The sequence below is a fragment of the Pan paniscus genome, chromosome 10 (assembly GCF_029289425.2).
Source record: "Pan paniscus chromosome 10, NHGRI_mPanPan1-v2.0_pri, whole genome shotgun sequence".
Classification (NCBI taxonomy): domain Eukaryota; kingdom Metazoa; phylum Chordata; class Mammalia; order Primates; family Hominidae; genus Pan; species Pan paniscus.
In genome coordinates, this window is record NC_073259.2 from 88,327,319 (window position 1) to 88,343,181 (window position 15,863).

Consider the following 15,863-nt stretch of genomic DNA (forward strand, 5'->3'; position numbering starts at 1 on the left):
GGAGCACCATGCTGGGAACATAGTTTCTCACTGAATGTTTATTGAAGTGGACATCTGTTTGTGGCTCTTTACCCCTTTTTCCTAGTGCTTGGTGTGTTCATCCACTTCTAAAATCTTAGCTACAGCTACACACTGATGAGTTCCAAATTGATGTGTAGAGCTCTGACACTCAATTTCTTGACTATATTTCTGACTCAAGTTCATCCTTACAATAATATACTATTTCTTTCTATTTATCTTTCTGAGACTCATATTGTTATCATGTAATTGCTTCTTAAGAACTACAGTGACTTCCAATGGCCTCCAGTGGCTTCCAATAGCGTCATAAAGTCAAACCTCCTACACCAGTCTTTCCAAGGGTTCTGTCAGCTCCATCCCTCATCTATGTCTTTTCTCAGTGTACTTTCTGTATCTGATTTCCTCTGCTCCCTCAAAGTCATATGTTCAGCTCACAGTTATCTGTCCTGTTCTTATATCCTATTGTGTTTATAGTCATAACATCAAAATTAAGCAGCTCATTATATTCTGATTATTTTTATATACTCATCTAGATTGTGTATCATTTTATGTCAGAACTATTTGGTACACTTCTTCTGGGTTCCTCATGGGAGCTAGCACAATTATGGCTGAATTATGAAGCTAAAAAATTACTTGTTTGACTTTTTTCAACAGTCTCCACTTGAGAATAGAGACCACAAGCTTAAACATGAATTTTTAGTTCTAGCAATCTAACACTTGTGATAAATGCATACACGAGCTTTCAATGTGAAGTTTTTAGAGCAGCACTTCTTAAACCTTAGTGTGCATGCAGATCACCTAGGGATATTGTTAAAATATGAATTCTGTTTTCATAGGACTGTAGTAGGGTTTTGGGCTCTGCCTTTTCTTTTTTTAAATTATACTTTAAGTTCTGGGGTACATGTGCAGAACGTGCAGGTTTGTTACATAGGTATACGTGTGCCATGGTGGTTTGCTACACCCATCAACCTGTCATCTAGGTTTTAATCCCCCCACACATTAGGTATTTGTCCTAATGCTCTCCCTCCCTTCGCTTCCCCACCCCCTGACAGACCCCAGTGTATGATGTTCCCCTCCCTGTGTCCATGTGTTCTCATTGTTCAACTCCCACTTATGAGCGAGAACATGCGGTGTTTGGTTTTCTGTTCCTGCATTAGTTTGCTGAGAATGATGGTATACAGCTTCATCCATGTCCCTGCAAAGCACATGAACTCATTCTTTTTTATGGCTACATAGTATCCGATGGTGTATATGTGCCACATTTTCTTTGTCCAGTCTGTCATTGATGGGCATTTGGGTTGGCTCCAAGTCTTTTCTATTGTGAATAGTGCTGCAATAAACATACGTGTGCATGTGTGTTTATAGTAGAATAATTTATAAATCTTTGGGTATATACTCAGTAATGAGATTGCTGGGTCAAGTGGTATTTCTGGTTCTAGATCCTTGAGGAATTGCTACACTGTCTTCCACAATGGTTGAACTAATTTACACTCCCACCAACAGTGTAACAGTGTTCCTATTTCTCCACATCCTCTCCAGCATCTGTTGTTTTCTGACTTTTTAATGATCACCATTCTAACTGGTGTGAGATGATATCTCATTGTGGTTTTGATTTGCATTTCTCTAATGACCACGATGATGAGCTTTTTTTCATATGTTTGTTGGCTGTATAAATGTCTTCTTTTGAGAAGTGTCTGTTCATATCCTTTGGCCACTTTTTGATGGGGTTGTTTGTCTTTTCCTAGTAAATTTGTTTAAGTTCCTTGTAGATTCTGGATATTAGACCTTTGTCAGATGGATAGATTGCAAAAATTTTTCCCATTTGGTAGGTTGCCTGTTCACTCTGATGCTAGTTTCTTTTACTGTGCAGAACTCTTTAGTTTAATTAGATCCCATTTGTCAATTTTGGCTTTTGTTGCAATTGCTTTTGGTGTTTTAGTCATGAAGGCTTTGCTCATGCCCATGTCCTGAATGGTATTACCTAGGTTTTCTTCTAGGGTTTTTATGGTTTTAGGTCTTATGCTTAAGTCTTTAATCCATCTTGAATTAATTTTTGTATAAGGTGTAAGGAAGGGGTCCAGTTTCAGTTTTCCACATATGGTTAACTTGTTTTCCCAATACCATTTATTTAATAGTGAATCCTTTCCCTATTGCTTGTTTTTGTCAGATTTGTCAAAGATCAGGTGGTTGTAGATATGTGGCATTATTTCCGAGGCCTCTGTTAGGTTCCATTGGTCTATATACCTGTTTTGGTACCAGTAGCTTGCTGTTTTGGTTACTATAGCCTTGTAGTATAGTTAGCAGTCAGGTAGCATGATGTCTCCAGCTTTGTTCCTTTTGCTTAGTATTATCTTGGCTATATGGGCTCTTTTTTGATTCCATATGAAATTTAAAGTAGTTTTTTCTAATTCTGCAAAGAAAGTTAATGGTAGCTTGATGGGAATAGCACTGAATCTATAAATTACTTTGGGCAGTATGGCCATTTTCACGATATTGATTCATTGTATCTGTGAGCATAGAATCTTTTTTCCATTTGTTTGTGTCCTCTCTTATTTCTTTGAGCAATGGTTTGTAGTTCTTGAAGAGATCCTTCACATACATTGTAAGTTGTATTCCTAGGTATTTTATTTTCTTTATAGCACTTATGAATGGGAGTCCACTCATAATTTGGTTCTCTGTTTATTTTTGGTGTATAAGAATGCTTGTGATTTTTGCACATTGATTTTGCATCCTGAGACTTTGCTGAAGTTGCTTATCAGCTTAAGGAGTTTTTGGGCTGAGATGATGGGATTTTCTAAATATACAATTATGTCATCTGCAAACCGAGACAATTTGATGTTCTCTCTTCCTATTTGAATACCTTTATTTCTTTCTCTTGCCTAATTGCCCTGGCCAGAACTTCCAACACTATGTTGAATAAGAGTGGTAAGAGGGGGCATCCTTGTCTTGTGCCGGTTTTCAAAGGGAATGCTTCCAGTTTTTGCCCATTCAGTATGATATTGGCTATGGGTTTGTTATAAATAGCATTTATTATTTTGAGATATGTTCCATCAATACCTGATTTATTGAGTGTTTTTAGCATAAAGGGATGTTTAATTTTATTGAAGGCCTTTTCTGCATCTATTGAAATAATCATGTGGTTTTTGTCATTGGTTCTGTTTTCTGTGATGGATTACATTTATTGATTTGTGTATGTTGAACCAGCTTTGCATCTCAGGGATGAAGCCACCTTGATCGTGGTGGATAAGCTTTTTGATATGCTGCTGGGTTCAGTTTGCCAGTATTTTACTGAGGATTTTCGCATTGATGTACATCGGGGATGTTGGCTTGAAATTTTCTTATTTTGTTGTGTCTCTGCCGGGTTTTGGTATCAGGATGATGCTGTCCACATAAAATGAGTTAGGGAGTAGTCCCTCTTCTTCTGTTGTTTGGAATAGTTTCAGAAGGAATGGTACCAGCTCCTTTTTGTAACTGGTAGAATTTGGCTGTGAATCCATCTGGTCCTGGGCTTTTTTTGGTTGGTAGGCTATTAATTACTGCCTCAATTTCAGAACTTGTTATTGGTCTATTCAGGGATTTGACTTCTTCCTGCCTTAGTCTTGGGAGGGTGTATGTGTCCAGGAATTTATCCATTTATTCTAGATTTTCTAGTTTATTTGGTAGAAGTGTTTAAAGTATTCTCTGAAGGTAGTTTGTATTTCTGTGTGATCAGTGGTGATCTCCCCTTTGTCATTTTTTTTATTGTGTCTCTATGCAAATAAACTAGAAAATCTTCTCTCTTTTCTTCTTTATTAGTCTGGCTAGTGGTCTATCTGTTTTGTTAATCTTTTCAAAAAACCAGCTCCTGGATTCATTGATTTTTTGAAGGATTTTTCGTGTCTCTATCTCACTGAGTTCTGCTCTGTTCTTAGTTATTTCTTGTCTTCTGCTAGCTTTTGAATTTGTTTGCGCTTGCTTCTCTAGTTCTCTCAATTGTGATGTTAGGGTATCAATTGTAGATCATTCCCGCCTTCTGATGTGGGCATTTAGATTTATAGGGACATTTATAAATTTGCCTCTAAACACTGCTTTAGCTGTGTCCCAGAGATTCTGGTACGTTGTGTCTTTGTTCTCATTGGTTTCAAAGAACTTATTTATTTCTGTCTTAATTTAGTTATTTACCTAGTAGTCATTCAGGAGCAGGTTGTTCAGTTTCCATGTAGTTGTGCAGTTTTGAGTGGGTTTCTTAATCCTGAGTTCTAATTTGATTGCAGTGTGGTCTGAGAGACTGTTTGTTATGAATTCCATTCTTTTGCATTTGCTGAGGAGTGTTTTACTTCCAATTATGTGGTCAATTTTAGAATAAGTGTGATGTGGTGCTAAGAAGAATGTATATTCTGTTGATTTGGGGTGGAGAGTTCTGTAAGTGTCTATTAGGTCTGCCTGGTCCAGAGCTGAGTTCCAGTCCTGAATATCCTTGTTAATTTTCTGTCTTGTTGATCTGTCTCATATTGACAGTGGGGTGTTAAAGTCTCCCACTATTATTGTGTGGGAGTCTAAGTCTCTTTGTTCGTCTCTAAGAACTTGCTTTATGAATCTGAGTGCTCCAGTATTGGGTGCGTATGTATTTAGGATCATTAGCTCTTCTTGTTGCATTGATCCCTTTACCATTAAGTATATCTTTCTTTGTCTTTTTTGATCTTTGTTTGTTTAGAGTCTGTTTTATCAGAGATTAGGATTGCAACCTCTGCTTTTTTTTTGCTTTCCATTTGCTTGATAAATATTCTTCCATTCCTTTATTTTGAGCCTATGTGTGTCTTTACACATGAGATGGGTCTCCTGAATATAGCACAACAATGGGTCTTGACTCTTTATCCAATTTGCCAGTCTGTGTATCTTAATTGGGGCATTTAGTGCATTTCCATTTAAGGTTAATATTTTTAGGTGTGAATTTGATCCTGTCATCATGATGCTAGCTGGTTATTCTGCACATTAGTTGATGCAGTTTCTTCATCGTGTCATTGGTCTTTATATTTTGATATGTTTTTGCAGTGGCTGGTACTTGTTTTTCCTTTCCATATTTAGTGCTTCCTTCAGGAGCTCATGTATGACAGGCCTGGTGGTGACAAAATCCCTCAGAATTTGCTTGTCTGTAAAGGATTTTAATTCTCCTTTGCTTATGAAGCCTAGTTTGGCTGGATATGAAATTCTGGATTGAAAATTCTTTTCTTTAAGAATGTTGAATATTGGCCCCCACTGTCTTCTGGCTTATAGGGTTTCTGCAGGAAGATCTGCTGTTATTCTGATGAGTTTCCATTTGTAGGTAACCTGACCTTTCTCTCTGGCTGCCCTTAACATTTTTTCTTTCATTTCAACCTTGGAGAATCTGAGGATTATGTGTCTTGGGGTTACTCTTCTCGAAGAGTATCTTAGTGGTGTTCTCGTATTTCCTGAATTTGAATGTTGACCTGTCCTGCTAGGTTGGGGAAGTTCTCCTGGATAATATCCTGAGGTGTGTTTTCCAGCGTGGTTCCATTCTCCCTGTCACTTTCAGCTACACCAATCAATCATAGGCTTGGTCTTTTCACATAGTCCCATATTTCTTGTAGGCTTTGTTCCTTTTCATTCTGTTTTCTCTGATCTTGTCTTCACACTTTGTTTCATTAAGTTGATAATCAGTCTCTGATATCCTTTCTTCTGCTTGATTCATTTGGCTATTGATCCTTTTGTATGCTTCACGAAGTTCTCATGTTGTGTCTTTCAGCTCCACCAGGTCATTTATGTTCTTCTCTAAACTGGTTATTTTAGTTAGCAGTTCCTGTAACCTTTTATCAAGGTTCTTAGCTTCTTTGCATTGGGTTAGAACATACTCTTTTAGCTCTGAAGAGTTTGTTACTACCCACTTCCTGAAGCCTACTTCTGTCAATTCATCAAACTCATTCTCTGTCCAGTTTTGTGCACTTGCCTGAAAGGAGCTGTGATCATTTGGAGGAGAAGAGGCATTCTGGTTTTTGGAATTTTCAGCATTTTTGTGCTGTTTTTGCTCTTCTTCGTGGATTTATCTACCTTTGATCTTTGATGCTGATGGCCTTTGGATGGGGATTTTGTATGGAAGTCTTTTTTGTTGATGTTATCACTTTCTTTTTGTTAGTTTTCCTTCTAATAGTCAGGGCTCTCTTCTGCAGGTCTGCTGGCATTTGCTGGAGGTTTACTCCAAACCCTGCTTGCCTGGGTATTACCTGCGGAGGCTGCAGAACAGCAAAGATTGCTGCCTGCTCCTTCCTCTGGAAGCTTCATCCCAGAGGGGCACCCATCTGATGCCAGCCAGAGCTCTCCTGTATGAAGTGTCTGTCGACCCCTACTAGGAAGTGTCTCCCAGTCAGGAGACACAGGGGTCAGGGACCCACTTGAGGAGGCAGTCTGTCCCTTAGTGGAGCTTGAGTATTCTGCTGTGAGATCCGCTGCTCTCGTCAGAGCCGGCAGGCACAAACATTTAAGTCTGCTGAAGCTGTGCCCACAGCTGCCCCTTCCCGCAGGTGCTCTGTCCAGGGAGATGGGAGTTTTGTCTATAAGCCCCTGACTGTGGCTGCTGCCTTTCTTTCAGAGATGTCCTGCCCAGTGAGGAGGAATCCAGAGAGGTAGTCTGGCCACAGCCACTTTGCCACGCTGTGATGTGTTCCGCCCAGTCCAAACTTCCCAGTGGCTTCTTTAACACTGTGAGGGGAAAACCATCTACTCAAGCCTCAGTAATGGCGGACGCCCCTCCCCCAACCAAGGTCAATCGTCCCAGGTTAACTTCAGACTGCTGTGCTGGCAGCGAGAATTTCAAGCCAGTGGTTCTTAGCTTGCTGGGCTCCATGGGGGTGGGACCCGTTGAGTGAGACCACTTGGCTTCCTGGCTTCAGCCCCCTTTCCAGAGAAGTGAACGGTTTTGTCTTGCTGGGGTTCCAGGTGCCTCTGGGGTATGAAAAAAAAACTTCTGCAGCTAGCTTGGAGTCTGCCCAAACAGCTGCCCAGTTTTGTGCTTGAAACCCGGGGCCCTGGTGTCGTAGGCACACAAGGGAATCTCCTGGTTTGTGGGTTGCAAAAACCGTGAGAAAATCGTAGTATCTGGGCTGGATAGCACAGCCCTTCATGGCTTCCCTTGGCTAGGGGAGGGGGTTCCCTGGTTCCCTGGCCCCTTGCACTTCATGGGTGAGGTGACACCCCGCCCTGCTTCTGCTCGCCCTCCTTGGGCTGCACCCACTCTCTAACGAGTCCTAGAGAGATGAACTGGGTAACTCAGTTGGAAATGCAGAAATCACCCACCTTCTGCATTGGTCTCGGTGGGAGCTGCAGACCAGAACTGTTCCTATTCGGCCATCTTGCCAAATCCCCCAGGTTCTGCCTTTTCAATAAGATACTAGATAGTGCTGATGCTCCATGTCTATGGACCATATTTTGAGTAGTAAGGACGTAGAACATTTTACTTTCTTTAACAACCTGATTTTAATTATTTTTGAAATTATTTCTCTTCTTCTGCATAGTCAAATTTAAGTTACATTCAGAAAAAAGAAAGTTTTGCTGACAATATAATGTCAAACATGACATGTTCCCATTGGATATATCATTACTGTTAAAGATGTTTGTTTATGGTATCATTTTAAGTAGTAACACAAACATTCTGTGAAGCTTTATTTTTCATTTTGTATATGGAAAAAATATTTGCACATTTCTACCAAAAGCATTAAAAATCTTGTTCATGTTTCAGCATCTCTACAAATATTTTCCAATGTATGGTGGTGATCTTTGTTCACATTATTATTTCATTCATTTAATAAAACAATTTTAGGGGCCTATTAAATATAAAGCATGCCAGTAAAGACATATCTACTATTTATACTCCATATTAAGACAGATTTCTCTAAGAAAATTCTAAGGTTTTGATGGTGGGGACAATGCCTTATATTTCTTGTTATTCTTTCTAAGTCATTTTGCAGAATGCTGGGCATTTGGTGAACTCAATAACTACTTGTTAGTATTTTCTCCTGTTACTCTCATTTTCTTTTTTTAGTAGAGAAAATGTAGCATTTATCATTGTCATTTCAAATAGTGATTGTGCAGAAAATATTTCAAGTAGAGTATTTGTCTTAACTCTGAGTCCTGGCAAGAGGAAACTATAATCTTGTGTTTATGTTTAATTGTAGAGAAATAATATCAACTAATAAATAATGGACAAGGCCAGAAACTAATAAAAGACGTACCATAGTTTCTTTTCAAATGATATTTTTCTCTCTCTCAGTTCCTCATTTCTATGAAAGACAAATCATAACAGGACCAATGTACTTGCAAAATAAGTTTTAATCGTAGTATATTTGGCTTGATTATTTGCATAAAATGCAGCAAGAATAATTATTGTTCATATAGGCTCTTTTACGTTGGCTTTGTTGTAACTTTTTCATAATCTCAGATTAGACCTTTTAAAAGCCTCTTGAGGTTAGCCAGCTAAGGATTTATATGTGCCTGCAAATACCTATATGAATTGGGTTAATTTCTCTCTTCTTGAGGTTCCAAAATAACTTGGGGTTCCTAAGCCTGTCAGAAAGTGATGTGCTTTACTTACTACAGGTCACAAACATTGTAAAGGAATTGCATAAACAAGGTGTCAGGCCAGTCTGTACGAGAGGCTTTGGTCAGCTCTATAATGTCAACTTAAATTCCCCAAAGCAGTCCAGTCATATCTGTAAATATTCCATCCTAGTCAAAGCTGTGGTAAAATAACCAGCGTCTCCAACTGTTTCCTGTTACAACAGAAAATAGATTCTTATTGAACTTATGCAAATAGCTATATTGCCATAATTTAAGAATACTCACAAATGATTTTTAAATTCTGGAGAAATCAGATAGGAAGAAATATGCCTCAAATTTTGCTCACAAGAGCATACTTTACTCAATTTGTTGTAAGCTATAAATAGCTCAAAAGAAAGAAATATTTTCTTTTCTTTTTTTTCTTTTTTTTTTTTTTGAGATGGAGTTTCACTCTTATTGCCCAGGCTGGAGTGCAGTGGTGCAATCTCGGCTCACCACAACCTCCACCTTCTAGGTTCAAGCAATTATCCTGCTTCAACCTCCCAAGTAGCTGGGATTACAGGCATGCGCCACCACACCTGGCTAATTTTGTATTTTTAGTAGAGACGGGGTTTCTCCATGTTGGTCGGGCTGGTCTTGAATTCCTGACCTCAGGAGATCAGCCTGCCTTGGCCTCCCAAATTGCTGAGATTACAGGCATGAGCCACTACGCCCAGCAGAAATGTTTTCTTGACTTTAGGAAACAAAACGTAAAGAAGCCCAATGTTTCAAACAAACAAGTCATAAGAAAACATTTCAGCCTTCTGTTAGTTCAGTCCCATGCAGTTAACTCTTGTTCTGCCCAGTATTGGGCCAGCAATCCTCATGAACACATCTGCCCTCCAGTGAGAATCCCAGAAGTTTTCTCTCTAGTCTGATGGCACAATCTCCAAAGTAATCAGAAACCTGCCTTCAAGAGCACCTGTCAGAGTCCTTTCCACAAACTTCCTTAAGGAAGCAAGTTGTGGACTGCAGCTAATTATAAAGTGCTTTTTGAGAATAATAAAAGTAAAACAATAATTGTCTGTGCATGACAAAAGTCTTAGACTAGCCACGGTTAAAGACACAATAGACAAGGAAATTTGATTATTTCTGTGGCATACAATAATTTAATGTAATAGTCATAATTATTCCTGATAACATAGATTAAGACATACCAGAACTATATGAATCTTATATAATTTTGGAACATATATTAATGTCACATTCATATAAAAATAACTCAAAGAAAGTTAAACACCATTTCATATTTGACAATGATTCTGGTGTAATTTTAACATACCAACGAAGATGAATATGTCTGTCTCGGACTTCAGGAGCCCTAATACCCAAAAAGTTAGTTTGAGGCCAAAAGACTGAATTTAGAATTTGGAAAGGTTATCAAATATCAAAGGCTTAAAACACTTGATATTGCAAAATAAGAGTCACAGGTAACTGCAAAATTAGTCATTTAATCAAAGTGATTATTCAAATATTTTAAAAAGCTAAAACCTTTACTCTTTGGTAGACAGGAGACTCAGTTTCCCAAATAATCTTAAAACTTAATAAAGACAGCTAAAAAGGTAAATTTAATCTGTCTCTCTCTTCCCTTTTTTTCTTGCCGTATACTCAAAAGGTAAATAAAAATCTTTTACTATCTCTTAATATTACACAAAAAGCTTGTTCAAAAGAGAAAACCAAATTTTACCTTTGCATTGTGCATTATTAACACTAAAGTTAATTTTAAGAAATACATCCAATTTTAATTAGTTTGATCACAAGATAAGATCTTCATAAACTTTTTGTAACCTTTTACAATATTTACCATTCTTTTTCCCAACTTTTTATGTCTTCTTACAAGAACCTTATGAAGGTGTCAACTGAAGGGTGGTTTTGGCCCCAGGCAGCAGAGAGTCATGGATGACCTGATGTCATTCTTGTAACTTGGACAATCTCTGTGTGACTGCTCTATTTTCTGCTACTCAGGCTAGCATGTCTAACTTTCTTTTCTCCGTCTTTTCTCTACTTTTTCTTCTGTTCAGTCATCATTTCTACTTCCTCATATGTTCAGCTTTTTTTTTTTTAACCTGGTCAGCTCCTACTCTTCCTTATATCCTTTACATGTTTATTCACCCTCAGATCTTCCTGCAAAACATTAAAAAAAATCAGTATTTTCTGGTTCAAATTTGAGAGAGAATTGACTAGAATATAGTTCATTTTTTCTGCAACATTGAAGTCCCTTTGCCCATAAATGAATGCACTGCTTTGGGGCAGAAACCATGGCTGCCTGAGGCTATGGTATCAGCAGAGATTTTGTTTGGGATAATTACCCTTAAAAGGGGCTGGGGCTATGACAGGTTCTGAGACTGACATGTAAAGTATAATTATATACTTCCTTGAAAGGTGCTGACAGTTTCTGTTTCAGAGTCATTTTGGGGCATATTCTGTATTAAAGCTTTTAGTACCTGAGAATAAAGGGTTTTGAGGAGCCCAGGTGGCACATTGATGTTGACCTTTTTCCTCCAGCTTTGTTGTCATTATTACTATGTTGCTTAGCAACTCTGTGGCATTATTTTTAAACCTAATATTAACTTGAAATACATTAGAAATGGAAAGTATAGAAATGTGACTTTTAGGTATATTGCTATTGTTACAAATTACTGTGAGCATAGCATGAAATTGTAAGACAAAGCATACAAGATAGAATATTTCTTGACATTTCAGATTTAATATAAAGGATGAAACTAACATTGAGGCATTTTAATTAATAGCAATAAAATATAATGGCAATAAAAAGCCTTTCAATCAGCTTTTCACATCCCTTAGTCTAAATAACTTTTCCCAAGATGAAGAGCAAAACAAAACCCTAAATTATGTATTTTTCCCTCTTTGAAAATTATGCCGAAAGGCAGAAAAGTATGACATTATTTTTTTGAGTAGTACAATGCCATAATCATCTTAATGACCCTTATTATTTCTCAAAAGGATTGTTTAAAAAGCAGCAAAAGCTCCCAGCATCTATGAAGGAAAAATGGGTTACAGAGGGATATATTAATTACTCCATCTATACCATTCATTAAAAACCTATCCTCTAGACACTATAATACTTATTAACAAGGCAGAAAGAATTTAGCCAAAGTAAGAGATGAACTGAGTTAGTTTTCATATTGCCAGTGTTGTGAAAAACTAAGTGTGAAGAATTTACATCAAGACCTGTATGATCATTAGGCAAGGTGGCTTACACCTCTAATCCCAGCACTTTGGGAGGCTAAAATGAATGGCTCGCTTGAGCCCAGTAGTTTGAGACCAGCCTGGGTAAACATAGTGACACCCTGCCTCTACAAAAAAATTTTAAAAATTGGTCAGGTGTGGTGGCACACAGCTGTAGTCTCCCAGCTACTCAGGAGGCCAAGGTGGAAGAACTGTTTGAGCCTGGAAAGTTGAGGCTGCAGTGACTCATGATCATGCCACTGCGCTCCAGCAGCCTGGGTGACAGGGCAAGACCCCATCTGAAAAACAACAACAACACCACCACCAAAAAAACAAAAAACAAACTGTATGATTGCCGAACTTTTTTTTTTTTTTTTTAAGACAGTCTCAATCTGTCACCCAGACTGGAGTGCTGGAGTGCAGTGGCGTGGTCTCAGCTTACTGCAACTTCAGCCTCCCAGGTTCAAGCGATTCTCTTGCCTCAGCCTCCCGAGTAGCTGGGACTACAGGTGCGTGCCACCATGCCTGGCTAATTTTTGCATTTTTAGTAGAGACTGGGTTTTGCCATGTTGGCCAGGCTGGTCTTGAACTCCTGATCTCAAGTGATCTGCCTGCCTCGGCCTCCCAAAGTGCTGGGATTACAGGCGTGAGCCACCGCATCTGGCCTATGATTGCCAAACATTTAATGACTTTTTCTTACTATGAAAATAAATGCTGACCCATGTGTCTCAAAATGGAAAAGATTCAGGAAGTGTGTGTGGGCCTTTGAAAATTGAACATTGAATCCAAAGAGAAATGTCACAGTTCTTCCTTTCCTTTTAATGAAATCTCTACTGTCCACAATCAGTGAATGGGCTGTTAGAGCAGTAGCTTTTAACTTTGGGGGAGATTAGGACCACTTTGAAAATTTGACAAGAAGCCATGTACTTTCTTCCTAGAAAAATGGTAAGTATATGAGTTGATGAGTATGTTCGTTTTATTTAATTATTTCACATTATATACATATAACATCCCATTGTATCTCATAAATATATGCAATTATAACTTGCCAATTAAAACTTTTAAGGAACCAGATGTAAACAATATTTTATAATGAAATTTCCAGAGTCAGTACAACTGAAGAAACCTATCCATTAAACTGGGGGAGAAAGTTAGAAACTTTGATTCTAAAGAGTGACTTAGTGGATGCAGTGGGGAGTTGCCAAGGAAAGGGGTCTACCTGGAGGTGGAAGTGTGTCATTTAGAGTAGAGAGACTAAATAGTGCTCCTTGAATTTAGGGATTCCCTATCATCTAAAGTTGTCTTTTCTCCTCAACCATTTCTAGACCCTTCCTAATTGCTTTACAAGTGGCATCAAGACAAACAAAACAGATTAGGAATTTGAACTCTGATCCTCCTCTTAATTAGCAAAGCGACCTTAGATAATCAGTTAATTCCTCTTAATCTCAGTTTCCTCATCTGTAAAATGGAAATAATACCCAATTCAAAAAGTTTTCATGAGAACTAAATTGGATAATACATGTAAAATTCAAAGCAAGCTCTCAAATAATACACATTGTTTTATTTACTAACAAATACCAAAGTTTTGTATCTATTTGAATTCTAACTTATAGACAAATAATTATTCAGCCAGAAATATCCTTTAAATACAACAAAAGACATGTCTCAAATGAATATTTTTTAAAGATTTCCCTAAGTGACATATTGTTTTGTTGATTATTTATTGATAAATAAAATGATAATGGTTGGTACATTTGAGCTATAGAAATAAAATGGTAAACTTGGCTGGAACAAAATTTTAACAGATATTATAGGTGTTTAAAGATTGAGCTATCCTACTATATTTCTATAGACTTCTTCACATTATTAGTTAAAAATGACTTTTTATTTTAGAGGTAAGTTGTTTTTCAGTTCTAATGCAATCCATTGTCAATATTTAAGATTTCTTAATAAAAATAACTAAAAATAATATAGGTTGTATATATTTGTATTAATAAAATCTTTGTGACATTTCAGAGTGCAGATGATTCAGATATATCTGTCATTGCCCAGAACAAGAAATGCTTTGACAACGATATTGTTTGTTCTAAAAGTGTTTTGATTTCAGTTGGGGACACTGAAATTTACCTGAATGATACTCCTTACAAACAGGTTAGTGAATTATTTCTTTCAGGATCATTTGAACTTGTCCTGAGGATACTTAAAATAGAATAGAAATGATTTGGTCTACTCCTCTCTGTAAATGGTCATGAGATCTATGTTGTGTTTTGTTTTCATTTTGTGCGGCTTCAGTAAATTGTGCTTGACTTCTCTCTTCTTACTTCTTACTTCCCTTCTCCATATTCCAATTCGCTCCTCTTGCTTTCATTCCCATAGTTGCCATTTGGGCCCTTGCAACCCCCACCTATTGCCTTAATTACTTCAGTGGCTCCCAGGCTAGACTCTTGGCTTCTAGTTTTAGTCTTTCCCCTCTTATTCATCCTCACATACTGCAGCATAGGTAGTTTTATTTGTATATGTCTCTTTTTTTTTTTTTTTTTTTTTGAGACAGAGTCTCACTCTGTTGCCCAGGCTGGAGTGCAGTGGCATGATCTCGGCTCACCGCAACCTCCGCCTCCTGGGTTCCAGCGATTCTCTTGCCGCAGCCTCCTGAGTAACTGGGATTAACATACGCACGCCACCATGCCTGGCTAATTTTTGTATTTTCAGTAGAGATGGGATTTCACCATCTTGGTTAGGCTGGTCTCAAACTCCTGACCTCAGGTGATCCACCTGTCTTGGCCTCCCAAAGTGCTGGGATTACAGGCATGAGCCACCGTGTCCAGCCTTGTATATGTACATTTTTGATGGAAATCTAATATGTCACTCTGGTTCTTCAAGACTTTGAGATGCCTTCCCACTGCTCCCCCAAGGCCTTGCCAGTCTGGCTGTTACCCACCTCTCCTGCCTGCTCTTTCATTACTTTCTGCTTCAAGCCCACATTCCAGAAGGTGGAGCATCTTATTAGTCCTTCATTACTATTATCGCTTCTTCCTGGATCTGTCTTTCAATTTAACTTATTCTTATGCAATATGTCTTATCATACTTCCTCCAGGGAGCTCCTCCTCATACCCTTAAGCACCCTGTTAGAATGTGTATCATAGTTTAATGAAACTACTTGTGAGCTTGTCTTCCCCAATTGTCTCCAAGTTCTTGTTTATTGTATCCTTGGAGCCTGCCCAATTTAAAAGAATGAATACATTTCATTCATTCATTCATCTCATACTTTTTAAATAATGTTTACTGAATATCAAAATGTGCTAATTATTGGGGCTACAACAGTGAAATAACACTGTGCTTGCCTTTAAGAAGTTTCTGCTCAGGTGAGGGATACATTCAGGTAAATAAGGATGCACATGGTAAATAAGGAAGCATGGTGTCCTATGGTAGGAATTTATGTAGGATAATATGGGAACTCCTGGGAAGAGCACCTAAAGAAACCTGGGGTGCTTAGGGTGATTGTTAAGAGCATAGACTTTAGAGTCACTCAGTACTAACTCGGAACCTCTGTTCCATTACCTGCTTACTCTGTAACTTTGGGCAGGTTTACTTAACCTCTCCAAGCTGCAGCTTTTCCATCTGTAAATTTGGGAAGATTTTAGAACCTACTTCTTTAGTTTGTGTGAGGATTGAAATGAAAATATAAATTAATGAATTTGAAGAAATGATTCTTCTTACCCTCCCTATTTCTGAAGGCTCAGAAGACATGCTCTGGAGGAAATGATTTGCACTAAGTCTTAAAGGATGAGTAGGCATTAGCCAGGTGAAGAGAGGGAGTAGGGTGGCAATCAGTACAGACGAATAAACCCACTTAGTAGAGCAGAGCTGAGAGATGAAATGGCATGTTTGTATAACTGCAGGTGGTTTAGATTGGTGGAAGCACAATATATGGGACAGTGGATGGAGGGAGTGGCAAAGTGACTCAGGGAGGAGTGTCCTGATCAGCTGCCATTCAGGGAGCATGGGGTAAAGGCAATAGATGAGGGGGCTGAGTCCAGACTATGGAGGCTCTTGAATGGTACAAGATATTT

The 15,863-nt window shown here is 38.2% G+C and overlaps 1 protein-coding gene across 1 annotated transcript in view; it reads left to right on the top strand.

Moving 5' to 3' along the window:
• The window catches only part of OTOGL (otogelin like), a 231,764-nt gene that overhangs the window by 135,432 nt on the left and 80,469 nt on the right, over window positions 1-15,863 (top strand). The window contains exon 28 of the mRNA XM_055095938.2: window positions 13,810-13,944. Coding sequence (XP_054951913.1) covers window positions 13,810-13,944 — 135 coding nt within the window. The remainder of the gene's footprint in view (window positions 1-13,809; window positions 13,945-15,863) is intronic.